A 15,626-nucleotide genomic window follows, 5' to 3' on the forward strand; every position below is an offset into this window, starting at 1 on the left:
AAAGAAAGGGAAAAAAACAAGGGGAGACCAGAGGGACAGGTTCGGCATTCTAACAAATCATACGTAAAGTCTTGAAACCCAATTTAAAAATCTGCACAGTAAAATTGATAACATTGAGAGACGACTGTTGCTGGAAATTAAATTAGTGCAAAATGATGTTACCCTTCTAACTGATCTGGTTACAAACTTACTGCCCCTGAAAAATTCCCACATGGCTACACCTGCTAGGGATCTGGAGGAGAGGTCAAAATTAGGGAAAAGCTCCCAAGTTGTAACCAAAAAAAAATCAACTTGACGACGCCATTACAAACAAAGGACTCTTTTCCCGCTGTAAAAACAAGAGATTACAAGCCAAGTAACGGAAATTATACAAAATCTGAAGGGACCAAATCATGAGAATAAACCCACTGGGAATTGATGGTTAGTCAAACCTGGTGTGGCTAGACTCCTCCTGCCACCTCAGGCAACCCCCAATGTAATTTTATTGAAAACATTTCTGAAACTGACAGATAATACCACTAAGAGGTGGGGGATTTTAAAATATCGGGTTGTTCATTGGCTCACCTCTAATACCAACTGTAGCACTACTATACTCCATCAGAATATAATCATGCTAAGAAGAGTTAGCTGGGTGGGCAGTACAAGGAAAACATGTCAGGGAAACTCTGTAGTCGTGAATTTCCGAACTTCAGATGTTGTGGGGTCCCTACTGGAAGAACTCTCAACCAAATGTGTTGGGCCTCTTAACCATTGGGACGACACCATCATTGCTGTCCCACTAAGTTACTTTTATAAACCCAGAAATGAGTTTACACAATATATCAGTACCATACCCCGCTTCATAGATCCACTTGTAATACCTCCCATGTCTAATAGATCCGCTCCTTTAAGAGGTTTCAGCGAAACCGATTGATAGGGGGAGGACGTTGGTAGTCCGCTAGACGGTAACCATGACCGTATCCTCATTACTATTGTAAATAATAAGTCAAGTGGTCTTTCATCACAAGGGTTTTTAACCATTATGGGCCATATGTAGGTGGCCAAATACCGGTTGGTAAAGCCGAAAATCGGTAGATTTCGCCTTTACCGACCGGTATTTAGCCATGTGAGATGTACGTAATACCGGATGGCATCGATAATAACGAATCAGTAAATAATAACTGATTCCTTATTTACCGATCGGAGAATACCGAAACAATGAATACCGAATCGGAAATAACGATTTGGTAAAAACCCCAAAATGCAATGTAGCAAACATCGGTATTACCGATTTTGACCAAATTCGGTAATAATGATTCGGTATTTACCACTTATCCTCAGCAGGTGGGAATCAGGTGCAGTGCATAAAAACAGTCCCAAAATGCAACTGTGTGAACACAATGGCGGGCCTCTACCTCATAGCAAGGCGGCTACGCTGGAGAGCAGCAGGAGTGAGGATCTGGAGACAGGAAGAGCGGGTGTACAGACTACGCATCACATTGTTTCAATTGACTGAACCTGAAATCCATGAAAGGTACAGACTGCACCCACACACCATCCTTGACCTAATACGGGGCCTAAAACCCTATCTGGAGCATCAGACACCAAGGGCGCACGCAATCCCCACCCATGTCCAGGTACTCTGTTGCCTGCACCTCCTTGCATCAGGAAGTTTCCAGGGTGTAATAGCCGCAGTGGGTGGTGTGTCACAGAGCTGTCTATCCCGTCTCTTTAACACCTTCCTGGATGCCATGATGGACAGAATGGAACATTACATTACCTTCCCCAGTACACAGGCGGAGCTGCAGAGGACAAAGCTGGAGTATTACCAACTTGCGCAGTTCCCACACGTCTTTGGCTGCGTCGATGGGACCCATATACCTATCTGCCGACCTGCAGCAACTGAATACATCTACAGAAACCGCAAATCCACCCACTCCATCAATGTGCAGGTGATATGTGATGCCAAGTACATCATAACGGACATCGTGGCCAAATTCCCCAGGAGTATCCACAACTCGTACATCTTCCGGAACCTTGGTATCCATACACGTCTGCTTGCTGGTGAATTTGGAGAAGGATACCTACTAGGTAAGTCAAGGTGACACACCATGATGTACACCCTGGCTCAAGCTGTTGGTCACACAAATTAATGGCACTTTCTTTTGTACATAGGTGACAGCGCATATGCCCTCCGGCCTTATCTACTCACACCATATCTCAACCCAACCACCCCAAGGGAGAGGAGATACAATGTGGCACATAGGAGCACACGCAACGTGGTGGAGCGCACATTTGGATTGCTTAAAAGCAGATTTTGTTGCCTCCACAAAAGTGGAGGTGCACGTCTGTACAGCCCCATCAAATGTTGCAAGATAATTGCTACATGTGAAATGCTACACAATCTGGCCACAAAAAAAGGAAAAGCAGTGGAACTAACTGACTCTGAGGACGAGGACAACCCTCAGCCAGAGCCCTGCGCAGCTGGTGTTGCAGTTGAACATGATGGGAGACAGAGACGGGCAGAGATAACGTCAAACTATTTCTGAGTGAGTAACGAGACAGAGCCAGTAACAGTTTTATGTTAAGGTGTTTAATAAGCACACCACCAGTATTGTGAGCAGTGTCCAATCGGACATGGGTTACATCACCCATCTAATGTTTGGCAATAGGCAGTGGTCCCTACTTCCTGCGTCCAAGTGCTACATGTGCACGTTCCCTGGCAACACTGTCTGTAGTGTCAGACTGTTCCTGCGCAGTGCCGTGGCATTCGCTGCGCCTCCTACCCTCGGTGGGAGAGGTCGTAATGCTACCATGGCTGGTAGCCCCCTCACTGTCCCCCCCTTCCATTGTGGCCGCCTTTGCATTCTGCAGGAGCTCTAATGCTGAGGTCATAGAAACCAGGCCCCTGGCCACATCCCTGCTGCAATGCGTCATCTCCTCCTGCATGGCGATGGACCTGTGACACATCAGTGAGGTTGCAGTGGCCAGCCGGTTAACGGACTTGGTATAGGCCTGGAGCCTCTGCCTCTCCCTGCGCCTGCCAAGACGGTCCTGCTCCAGCTGGCTGCAGAGGTTGTCCACAGAGGTTGCTACTCTCTCCATTCCCTCACACAAGTTGTCTCCCATTGCACTAATGCCCTTTTCCATCCTGTGCATGTGCTTGATGATGTGTGCCACCTCCCTGTGCAGTGATCTCATCTCCATCCATTGCAGGCGCTGGATCTTCAGCATGTTGCCTTCCAGTCCAGCAAACACACTTTCACCCTGTTCAGATGCTTCAGGACTGTCCGGCCTTGCCCTGCGGCGTCGGGATGAACTGTGGGCGCCCTCGGATGGAGTACCAGCCCTCTCCCTGTTGCCTCCCTCATGGATTGGACTTTGTTGGCCCCCTGTGCCCTCCTCTGATGACTCCTCCATCTGCTGGAGGGTGGCCACGGCATGCCTCCTGCTTGACTGTGGTGGTGGTGGTGTTGGTGATCGTCGCAGTGGGGACTGGGTATGAGGGGATGGCGGTATTCCCTGGCGCTGTGGTGATGCCTGTGGTGGAGGATTTGGTGGTTGTGATTGCGCCGAGTTTGTGGTCCCTGCAGGCATGCTTTCCTCCTCATGTTGCCTCCTCTCTGGCCTGGCTGACTTTGCTCTGCTCCCCTCTGCAGCACTGCGAGATGTCTCGCCTGTAATGACACAAATGTAGATATACTCACTGCTCTGTCTGCATTTGAATTACAATAAACATCATGCCTACAGATCACAGTGATTGTCCTGACATAGCCAATTACTTTAACATGCTATTGTGTTTGCTAGCCTGACTGTCCTATACATCAGTTCCCTCTAACTACATCTCCCAAAATGCATAGCAGGTAATGAGTAAGACATGGAGTGGAGTGGGAGCCCCTATGCCACTATGGGGATTGGGGTTGGAGAGGAGGTAGCACAGCATGCTGGGCATGCTTCTTACCTTGTTTTCTTGCTGCTCTGGCAGAGCTGTCTGCGTCTCCCACGCCATTCACACTCTCCGGCTGGATGGTGGACTCCACCATCAGTTCCAGTAGTGTTGGTGCTGGTGCTCTGTTCTTTCCTCCACCTGTTTTGGCAGCCTGCCTCTGCCTCTCTGCCATCCTTGCTTTTGCTGTCTTCCTGAGGTCGTACCACCTCTTCCTGATGTCCTCAATGGTACGCTGGGTTACACCTATGGCATTTATTTTGTCCCGAGTGCCACTCCAGATTTGCCTCTTCTGTGACTCAGGCACATGGTGGGACTGCGGTCCAAAAAGCCTGTAATGGGCCTGGCTGACATCCTGGATCAGTACCTCCAGCTCCTTGTCACTGAACTTCAGTTTTTTTTCCTCTCACTTCCCTCCTTCTCCCTGTCCTGGCTTGCCATTTCAATGCTTGTTTCCTTTTTTGTTTTCTTGTTTGTAGCTGTGAGGCTCTGTTGCTGCTGGCTCGTCAGCTCACCTGTCTGCCTGCTTCACAGTGAGCTCCAGGTCCTGTGCAGCTGCCTGGGTGTGGCCACTTCCTGTTTGGGAGGTGATTGGGTGACACAGGATTGGCTGATTCATCGAATTACGAATTTTTGAATTACCGAATCGGTACCGATTCGGTATTGAATTCAATAATTCCGATTCGGTATTGGAATTTCGGTATTTTTTTTTACCGATTCGTTCCAATTCGGTATTTTTTACCGAATTTTAACGAATCGGTAATGTTTACTGATTTTTTATCTACATCGCATATACCGAATTCCTAATACCGATTCGGTAAAATTCGGTATTAGGGATTCGGTATTCTTGATTTACCGACATATGGCCCTATGTCATGGAATGTTTTAGGGGTAAAAAATAAGATAAATGATAGCGAATGGCTTAAAACAATACAGGATTGCCCTTTAATTTTGCTACAAGAAACATGGCATACATAATCTTTCTTCATTAATGACTTTAAACCGAACTCCACACAAGCGATTCCCTCGAAGGCGGAGAGAGCAAAAGGAGGCTTAGCGGCCTTAATTTCAGTAACTTTTCCATTAATTTTACTGAAAGTTTATATTAAATCACAGTTCTTGCAGATTTTATGTTTCTGCACTAAAGCGAAACAGAGTATAATTGTAATCAATTTTTATAATAATGTTTTTGATAGCACTAGACATAGGGTAATCATGTCATTGGAAGAAGAGCTTGATGACTTTTTAAAGGGGTTGGGGGGAGATTACTTGCTAATTTGGGCTGGTGAATTTAATTGTGAAAAGTGCAAAATCCTAACTGGGGATCAATGTTGTCACAGTGATGAATATGGTGAGCCAAGCCCACACTTCCCTTATAACCCTTATGGAGAAGCAATTAATACTTTTATATATAAATATAACTTAGAAATTATGGAGTTAGACGAACAGGTGGGAGAAATTATTTTTCAAACGTATGAAAGAGCACGATCCTCGTCAAACATTGATCATGCCCTAGTATCAGGCAATTGCAAGGGACTAGTGGTAACATTTTACATTCAGGCCAGCCATTTTAATGCCCACCATCCATTATTTTTTACTTTGAAACTAAGCCTGCCCAACAAGAAAAGGTGTGAGTTTCCTCTGTTGATATTAAAACACAAGGAGAGAACGGAATTTCAATCAAATGGTCAGGTGTTAACCCTACAATATTTATGGAAAATATCATTAAAAAAAAAACCAACAACAATATATACATATCTGCCTGGATAGATCCTCCTCAAATATAGCTATAGAAAGTGCATTTTACAATATTACAGCTGCAATCTCTGGAGACCTGAAGGAAAAAAAAATTAAATAAGGAATAAAGGAAGCGCTAAAAGCAAGACCTAAAGATACAGAAAGGATCTGTACATTACAGAAAAACTATAAACAAACGTAAAAAACAAGAACAATTGAAATCCGGGAGAGGGCATGGGAAAAACGGATTCAAGCAGCTGAGACACGTGACTCAATTCTGTTTTGGAAAACAATAAATCAACCTTTTTTCAAGATGTATCAGCGGCAAAGATAGAAATGTTAATGACTCCAAATGAATGGTTGATGCACTTTGAGCACATTTCTAACTCTAATAATGAGACCCTCGCAAAAGATGTTAATAGTAATCTCATTCTAGTTGATTTTGTTAAGACAGTACCCATTACCCTAGATGAAATTAAAACCGCCCTAAACAAAAGAGCAAATGGTAAAGCTGCAGGCCAGGATGGGGTACCTATTGATGTTTTTAAATCAAATATAGATTAGTGGTCACCAATTTTATTAAGTGTTTTTAATGGTACATTGGGAGGAGTGTTCCCTGTAACCTGCGTGGAGTGCATCCTATTTTTAAAAAAGGTGACAGAGGGAATGCAAAATGCTACCGACCCATATCCCTTCTCGATTCAACATCCAAATGGATGGGCAGAACCATGTTAGAAAGATTGGAATGCTGGGCAAACAATAATAATGTCCTAGCCAATGCCCAGTATGGATTTGGAAGGGGTATAGGGATGGTAGAGAAATGTACGGGCAGGCAGCGGTCCCTGGGACCACTGGCTGCTCTTCAAAAATATTTACGCACACACTCATAAAGGGGAAGCGGTCGCAAAACAACAGTACGTGTCATGGCAACTTGCTATTAGGAAGGAACGCCTCTTCCTAATAGCGAGAGTCGCAAATGCTACTTTGCAAGTCAGTGACTCGCAAAATAGCATTTGTACATGCCTGGAACCTTTTTTGAGGCTGTACATCTACTCTGAAAGGTACAAACAACCAGGAAGATCCAAACCCGAACAATAGACCATCATTAATGAGAGATGCACATATTATCAAAGACAAATCTATTAAGTTCCAGATAATCAGACCAGAAAAGTAGACAGCCACAGAAAGACACACTTATGCTAGGAGACATATATAGACGACCCAAGCAAAGAACGAGTATTGCACAGCACAAGTCATGAACAAACCAGTAAAAGACAGAGGGGCATATGTACCAGCCCCTATCGACACCAAAATGTAACTTTTTCCTACACTGTAGGGGCATTGCCTTATTTACAAGGCAGCATTTAGCCTCTTAATGTGGCTAAATGCAATGGTGCCTGTGTTGGCGCTTCACTGCTAAGTGTATTGCCAGTGCAGGGAGAAACGCAAGGCTGCACCATATCCACGTAAATATAGTGCAGCCTTGCGTATCAGAAGTGGCCTGCGTATCAGAAGTGGCGGAGTGAGGCGTTAAGCCATGAAGGCTAATGCTGCACTTCGCCACTTCACTTGTACATATCCCCCAGAAACTAAGAGAAACCAACATAAAACATGAGACATACACATTTTTTTAAAACAAACTTTATTCATCGTCTCCAGTTACAATACAGGTAGAAAAGACATGAAAGTGTTATTTTCCTCATAACAGAACCATACAGATATGCAGTGTGATAACAGCACACGAGATAAGATATATCCGTGCGCATTCATGTATTACAAACATTGTCCCACCTACACGGACTGTCAGTGGAGCAGCCGTCATGTTAACGGATCGTTTCTTCATGGTGTGTTGTGTAGCAATTAGCTTAGTACCTACTGAGTAAATAAATGGAGAGTAACATTATTTTGATTAACTCGCCGTCCTCACCCGTGCTGATGAGCCATGCTCTCCATATTGTTTCCAGTTTAGTTGACAGTTGCCTAGTGTCAGAATGTGCAAGTCCAGGCTAAATAACGGAAGTTCCCTTACACATGTGTAATCTGCAACGATGGAGTCCCTGGGTTTAACGTTTATAACGTCAGAAGGCCGAATGCTTTGAAAGATTCCAACAGTTGGAACTGTCTCGCCTAAGCCAAATAGGGGGGAGGGCGGGGGGTACCGCCTCCCTCTGGCCCCAGGGTCCCCACAAAGGCGCCACACAATACAGTATTACTCTGACTGCGGTTGCTCTTCATTTGCAGCTTTTATCTCTGTCTCTGGTGACTGCCCACTGCAGATGGACCAAGTGCGGCGCTTTCTAGAACTGTGTCCTGAGCTATCACTAGGCTGGTTTGAAGAAGGGCGGCTGGTGGCTTTTATCATTGGTTCCCTCTGGGACCAGGAAAAACTCACCCAGGTAAGAACCTTTCCAAAGCCCTGTCCTTTATGTACCTCCTACTTACTGAAGGCTCAAAGAGAATGGTGGTGGTCGGTGGAAAAGGAGGGTTAGAGAGGTGCATGTCTAGCCCAATACTCAGCGTTATGGACCTCAGAAAAAAGGATGCCATGCCTTCAAATAACACAACCCTAAGCGAGGGTAGACAGTGAACCCCAAGTTAAATTTACAGTGTGCAATTGCTTAAATATATTACGCAATTTTAAGTTATGGCAATGTGGCTTGGGACTGATGGAGATCTCAGTCTGGAATTCCACAATGTATTTATTATTATAAGTTCTTAAATATGTTCTAAACCTGGAGGAGGTTTCTTTGCTTGCTTTGTCTACATGCACATTTTCTATCGGAGACAATACTTGACCAGTTTCCGCTGCCTCTGTACTGTGGAGGCAGTAGTCTGCTGGAACAACCACCATGGCAGCAGCATCTTCTATTTAGACTTTAAAATTAGGGTGTAGCAGCAGTAGCTGACGCTCTGCGGGATTGGTAGAGATACCTAGGGGCAGATTTACAATAACTGGCGCATCCCTGCATATCAGCAGGGATGCACCAGTTATTGTGCGCCACGGCTCTGCCACCATGGATGCGCCGCATTTACAATGCGGCGCACCATGGGGCAAAAATGGGCACAGATGCGTGACGCATCTGTGCAGTAAAGGCGGCGCATTGCTGGAGTTGCGTTGCAAGCGCGATGCAGCTCCAGCAATGCTCTGGGGGGCCCTAGCTTTGACAATGCTGCGTCAATCCTTACGCCTGCTTCAAGCAGGTGCAGGGTTTTGACGCAGCATGGGCTCAAAAGTGACTGAGTGAAATCTTGCAGATTTCACTCAGCCACTTATGGAAGACGTTCCTGTGCTGGAATGCCCCCCCCTGCGCAGGAACGCCTACTTCTGGCGTAGGGCTTTACAATGTGACGCATGTTACAGATGCGTCACGTTGTAAATACCCCACAGCATGGCGCATCTTTTGCTTCAACACTGCGTCACAAAAGTTACGCAATGGCGGCGTAAAAGAGGCGCAAGGGGCTTGTAAATCTGCCCCTAGAATCTCTAAGGGGACAAGTAAGCACACCAAGATGGTGCTGTGATTCCCCATTTCATCCTTTCAGTTAGAAAACTTAATGAACCCCCTTGTGAACGGCCTGTTTTCAAAAGACACCTGGTGTGCACATTATGCAAGTCTTTGACCTGTGCTTAATTTGTGAAGATAGGTGCAGGCCCAGAGTTTTGCTCTGTAGCCCTTGGCCGGTGCTATCGAGTGTCAGAGTGTTAAGATTTCATAGTCTTCTTGATTCCACCTCATGCATCTTTCATCATCAACTAGACATTCCCTGACTTTTTATCTCACTACTTCATGTTCTTTTTCATCCCTGATTTAGATCTTTGCTACTGTTTTTCTGTCTGTCACTTCCTCCTTCGTTCCTCTTTTAATTTTTTTCTGTGTTGCTCTGGGTAAATTAGGAGAAATAGGTGCCGGTTCTCAAGAGTGCTGGTGGGGCTCCACTATCAACCACCACTCAAATTAAGCACTGGTCTTTTAACTGATCTAGTTGTTTCACTAATTGAAAGACTGAGGGTCTGATTCACAAAGGGCCTCCACACTCGTGGCGAAAGCCCCGTACCCGTGGCGAAGGCCCTGCAGTCGTGGGGGAGTTTCAGCACTCAGGGCGGAATCTCCTTAGTGAGAATTCTCACTGCAGAGATTCCACCTCAATTCTCACTTGGAGATTTCACCTCAGTTCTCATTGCGGAGATTCCGCCATGAGTACAGACTCCACCATGACAGAATGGCCTCTGCCACGAGTGTGGAGGCCCATTGTGAATCAGGCCAGAATGCTTAGTGATAAGGCTTGCCATTCTAGAGATGGCATTTGTATACAGGTGTTTAACTGGCCATGCATAAAATGACTAATGTGTATCTTGCTGTTTGTCTCCTCCTCAGGATGCTCTGATACTTCACAAGCAGGAAGGCACCACAGTTCACATCCATGTGCTGGCTGTGGCACACATCTTCAGCCACCAAGGGAAGGGATCCATCTTGATGTGGCGCTACCTGCAGTACCTAGGCAGTCTGCCCTATGCCCGCCGGGCCATACTCATGTGTGAAGATTTTCTCATACCTTTTTACTCCAAGTTCGGCTTAAAGGTTCTGGGCCCATCCGAGGTCACTGTAGGCTCGCTCACCTTCACCGAGATGCATTACCCATTGCAGGGCCATGCATTCATGCGCCAAGACTGTTGGCTCGTGTCATGTAAAGAATTGTTTGGTTCAAGAGTGTGCAATTTTAGAAAGTGGAAGGTTGGGAGGTTGTGTGTGGGAAACGTTATTATGAAACTGACTGAAGACTGAACAAGACGTGTGGTCTTAATAAACCTGACGGAAACACTACCCTGCCTCCGTGTTTCTTCCCTACCGGAACAGTGAGTGGTAGCCTACTGCCAGGTCCACTGACCAAAACATAGACCTTAGGGTTTCTTAGGCAATCAATTGTCTTACAGGCCCTGATTGGCCAACACCATCAGACGTCTTGGCTGACAGGTGATGCCAATCAACGTATCGAATCAGACTATGCATACATGGATGTCTCATTCTTCTGAGCATGTCACAGAGAGGACTGGCCATGTTGGGATGGGAACAAGTCCTTTCATCAAGGGAATACAGGGACTCGAAGTGGACATCTAGGTATTAGCATGTTTGCAAAGCCATGATTACTGGGTACTAAATGTCAGGAGGTAACCATTAAGTTGTAATAGGACAGAGCGCATCAGTTGAAAGTATCAAGTTCTCTATAGTTGGCCGTCATAGCTCACGAGGCCCCTGGAGGGCATGAAAGTCCTTGAATGCACACAGGGGGCTGACTTCACTCTTGGCTGTCAAGGGCTAGGCTACCAGAAGTAGAGGCTTTGTCGGAGGATAATAGCCTTCAGTGTCCGCTGCTGTGCTCAGCTTGCTTCCCCTTTCTAATGCCACAAGTCCATTTGTGTCTCTAGGAGGAACTATCAAATTGAAAGACTAATCCGAGCTTCTGGTTTTCAAACAGCCAGACAAAAGTACTTTTAAAGGTCTGACACACAGTCTAGATATTGGAGAGCTCCTTGGTTTCTTTCAAGAAACTCAGTCACACAGCACCGTAGCCACTGATTAACGAAATGCTGAAAAGCAGCCAAGGAAGCAGACATCCTCAGCAGCATGAAGAGGAGGCATGCTTGCCGTTGAGACCCCTGTATAGCAATTTCTAGGTTTACATATGGTCACTTTGTCAGCCCATAGCAAAGCGCCCATGACATGTCTTGGTGCAAAGCAGTGTGTCTTGAGATGCCACTCCAATTACAGCTTGGCCACTTGCTTCCCTCTCCAGTGGTCCCACCTCTGTACATATGTATGATACCTAAGTACTCTCAGGCAGAGTAAACCCCAATAAATCCATCTGCAGACAGCCCAGTGATGCTGAAGTACATATACACAGACAGTCCATTCTAAGGCCAGCCTTCATGTCCCACTTTAGTAATCTCTGCATCCATTTATTTTTTGTGTGCTTCTGAAGTGTGTACCCACAGACAACCTTTAAACCCACCATGGTTGAACCATTCACAACACTGTCATCAAGAGGACCTCAATCCCATCCAAAGGAGGCATTTCTGCAGTAGGAGCCTGGCAGTCAGGTCTTACAAGGTGAATTAACAAGAAAATGAGCCTCTACCTCTTGGATGGGTGGTAAAAGGCATCCATAATTGGGGTGATGTGGGCCACTCACTTTGCCAGGCCACCCAGTGTAATGGCACCGCTGACCTAACAGCCGTGCCCTGAGCTTCAAACCATGGTGCCCCTACTGTCTCTTGAGCTTGCTTAACACTATGGCTGCTGATGATATTTTCCTCCTGTGCTGGGCCATAATGTTAATGGGTGTGGTCATGATGAGCTCAGCTCGTCATGAGTGTACGAGAGGTGTACCTCATGACGAGCTGTGCTCGTTATGAGCTCCGAAGGGGTTAATAAAAAGAGTTTAAAAATAACCATGGTGCCCTCTTCTTGTACAGCCATAAAACCACTTCACCTCATGCCCCTTTCCATACACTACCACGCGAAAATATTACTTTCACTCAAAGTATACCCCCCAAAGGACACCCAGCCTTTAATAATACCTTGCTGATACTCCCAGAGGCCCTTCAACCAGAGGCGCCCCGGAAGGGTGACCTTTGACCTTTCTAGTAAGCGCTATGAGAAACCAACCCGAGGGTATAAACAAAGGACACTGACCTTCACCACAAAACCATGATCGTTTGTTTGATCAATCTAATCAAAAGCAAATAAACATATTTTGTTTACATTCGTCATGCTTTTTATTTTATTTTCAAATAGTTCAAACAAGAGAAGCAAAGGATTTCAAATGGATAACTATGTCTGTTAGTTGAGACAAAGTAGGAAATCAGATATTGATATCACGATGGCTTTTAATAAAAAATTCAGATGTTCTGTTAACAAATATGAGCTTAAAAAAATATATATAAAACTCAAACCACATCCTGTTGAAATTAACCTGGATGTTCATATCAATGAATGAACAAATGATTTAACTTGATAACACGCATGGCTCAACTCAACCGGGTTATGTCGGCGCAACATCATACAGTAAGTGTAGTAATGATTTACTCCAGTACAATGGTTTTAAAGCAGTTTCATTTCCACACAAAAAGGGTAGTCAACAATCACAGCCAGCAAAGGAGAGCCCTCTATGTGTCTAAACGCCTTTCTTGGATCCACCTGAACCTTCTATCTCGCGTCATTCTACCCACACCATTCCACCCGCATTCTGCCTCTCCCAGGTTCCAATATGAAGGATATAACAAACCCTCCCCCCTTTGACAGAAACAGAAAATAATAAAACATAATTAATCCCTAAAACTAATAAATTAAAAAATATTAAATAAAATATGTTAGCAGAACATTATTAAGAATAACTAATACAGTACATCACCATCACAAAGCCTGTCATACAAATATACTTTCCAGCTCAGGGCTTGCTTTTTAATAATTGACATATTTTGAAAATTTCGCAGGAGACCCTTTGGTTCTTGAACTATTTCCTAACACATTTTCAACACCCATAGAATTCATTCCACATTTTGGAGCATTTTCAGATACACTCAAAACCACCACATTATTACACATTTGCGCATCCATGAAGACATTACTTTCATCCATTCTCATGGAAAACTGCTCCATATCATTTGACCCAGAAGAGGAGAGATTTCTACAGAGACTGTGCTCATATTCCAAATTTTCCCTCCTTGGACCTTCAGAGCATTTTCATAAAAATCCATAACCTCAATTGGATCTGTCCATTTGGGTACCTCTCCCCGATACTAACATCTTCCTGATACGAACCCAGTCACCTAGACAAATTTTAACAACAGAAGGTTTTCCTCTATACTTATTCATAACATTCCTCATTTTTTCTTCATAAGCTTCCACACATTCCTTGAGTTTTTTTATAACCAATACCTGCATCTGAATCTTCTTTACAATCCTTCAGCCACCACGAAGACAACTTGGTTTCAGGTTTCCTGCCATGAAGTAGTTCAAAAGGCAGGCACCCTGTAACAAAATTTTGGATCATACAATATGATAGTAATGTATCCTGCAAGGCTTTTGTTCAAGGTAATCCAACCTTACAGGTCAACTGAATAGATTCGCAACAACTCGGTTAAATCTCTCACTCTATTGGACTGGGAATAATAGTTGACAGTTTTCCTATGATTTACACCACACCTTGATAAATAGTCTTCAAAAACTTTACTTACAAACTGTGGTCCATTGTCAGAGATCAACTCGTCTGGTAACACTTCTCTGCAAAAAACATCCCCCAAAAATTCAATGATGGCCTCTATAGTATTTTTCTCAGTCATCTTAACTTCCGGCTATTTTGAAACGACAATGGTAAAAACCTTTTTCTCAGGAAACGTACAAAACGGGCCCATAAAATCCACGTCCAACTTCCTCCATGACCTGTAGCAAATTCAATGGGAGAGGCTTCAGTAACACACTGTTTCACTGATTTGTCACTGTTGGCACACAAATTACACCTTCTCACCAAATCTTAAATCATACCATAAGTACCAAGCCACAGATAAAGTTCATGAATGCGCCTCTTACTGACTGTCATCCTAATATGTCCTCCATGCCTCATATGGAAAATTTCCTTCCTTAAACTAAAATATGTCACTACCTTATCACCCCAAAAATAACAAAACCCTTCAATATTAACTCATTTCTCAATTTAAAAAACTACAGTAGTTTCTCTACTCAATTTTTGCTCTTCTGGCCAGCCTTTACTCATGTTGTCAGATACCAAATGTATTTCAACATCCTTCCTTAATTGACTTTACCAGACTCCATTAGAAATTACACCCAGATCTACACTTAAGTGATCCCAGGCCTTGATGTCCTCTACCATAAATGCCACTTTACAATCATACTCTACTTCATTTTTAACAGACTTCCCAGTTAAAGGTAACTGTGCCAAAATATATGCATGAACATTCAATCTTCCTGGCACATATTCAATTCTATATTGACAAGATTGAAATTTTGCAGCCAATCGTGCCAGTCTAGCTGTCAAAAACCTGCCCCCTCCAGGAGAAAGAACATATACAAGTGGTTGTAGTGCTAGAGGCCCTCCTATGGTTTGAAACCGCATGATGACCTTGCTACCATGCTTTTAATTAACTTTTGGTGTTTTACTTTACCCTAGCCTGAATTTACATCCTGCATATGCCTTTTTCCTTGGTTGACTTGTACAAATCCTCTAAAAAGTTGACAATAATGTTATCCTTCCCTATTGCCCTCATGGACTGCCACAATTTAACCCTGTTGACACAGTCAAATGCAGAGGACAAGTCCATGAAGGCAAGGTAGACAGTGTCCGGGTGGGCAACCGTATATTTGCTCAGTGACATAGATAAATTGAGACACTGAGCAACGGTTGAACTTCCCGACTGAAATTCAAATTGGACATCCAACATGATCTTATGCTCCTCCGCCAAAGTGGATAGTCTCTGCAAGAGAATACGTCCTATGACCTTAACCACCGAGTCAAGGAGGGAGATTGGCCTGTAACAGTGGGTGCTGTACCTGTCACCCTTCTTAAAAACAGGGACTATGGTAGAAGAGGGCCAAGACTGAGGACAACCGTTCTTTGCAGCTGCGGTAAACACAGCCTCTAGTACCGGAGCACAGAACGAAGGGTCGGATTTAAATAGGTCCGGATGCATACCATCTGGGCCCGGCGCTTTATTCGTGGATAACCTGCAATGCCTGCCACAACCTCACCCTGTTCAAAAATCATTACAAGGGCATTTATATCCCGACATTCTTGCAAGTGTGCTCCATAGGGCTGTCAAAAATAGATTTAAAATGGAGCACCTATTCCTCCTCAGTGATATGCGAGTCTAAAACCTCCCCCCACTTCCTGACCAAAAAGGGGGCGATTCACGACACTACAAAACCTAGAGCTGTTCCTGAGAGTACTT

At 44.5% G+C, this 15,626-nt stretch overlaps 2 protein-coding genes across 6 annotated transcripts in view; one reads left to right on the forward strand and one right to left on the reverse strand.

The window, feature by feature from the left end:
* LOC144767370 (serotonin N-acetyltransferase-like) overlaps positions 1-10,485 on the forward strand; it is a 124,231-nt gene extending 113,746 nt beyond the window's left edge. For both annotated transcript variants that reach the window (XM_078650835.1, XM_078650834.1), the window contains exons 3-4: positions 7,904-8,058; positions 10,039-10,485. In XM_078650835.1, coding sequence (XP_078506961.1) covers positions 7,904-8,058; positions 10,039-10,446 — 563 coding nt within the window. In that variant the 3' untranslated portion in view covers positions 10,447-10,485. The remainder of the gene's footprint in view (positions 1-7,903; positions 8,059-10,038) is intronic.
* LOC144767371 (uncharacterized) overlaps positions 1-15,626 on the reverse strand; it is a 270,245-nt gene that overhangs the window by 196,673 nt on the left and 57,946 nt on the right. The window lies entirely within an intron of this gene.

The sequence above is a fragment of the Lissotriton helveticus genome, chromosome 7, assembly GCF_964261635.1.
Source record: "Lissotriton helveticus chromosome 7, aLisHel1.1, whole genome shotgun sequence".
Taxonomy (NCBI): Eukaryota; Metazoa; Chordata; class Amphibia; order Caudata; family Salamandridae; genus Lissotriton; species Lissotriton helveticus.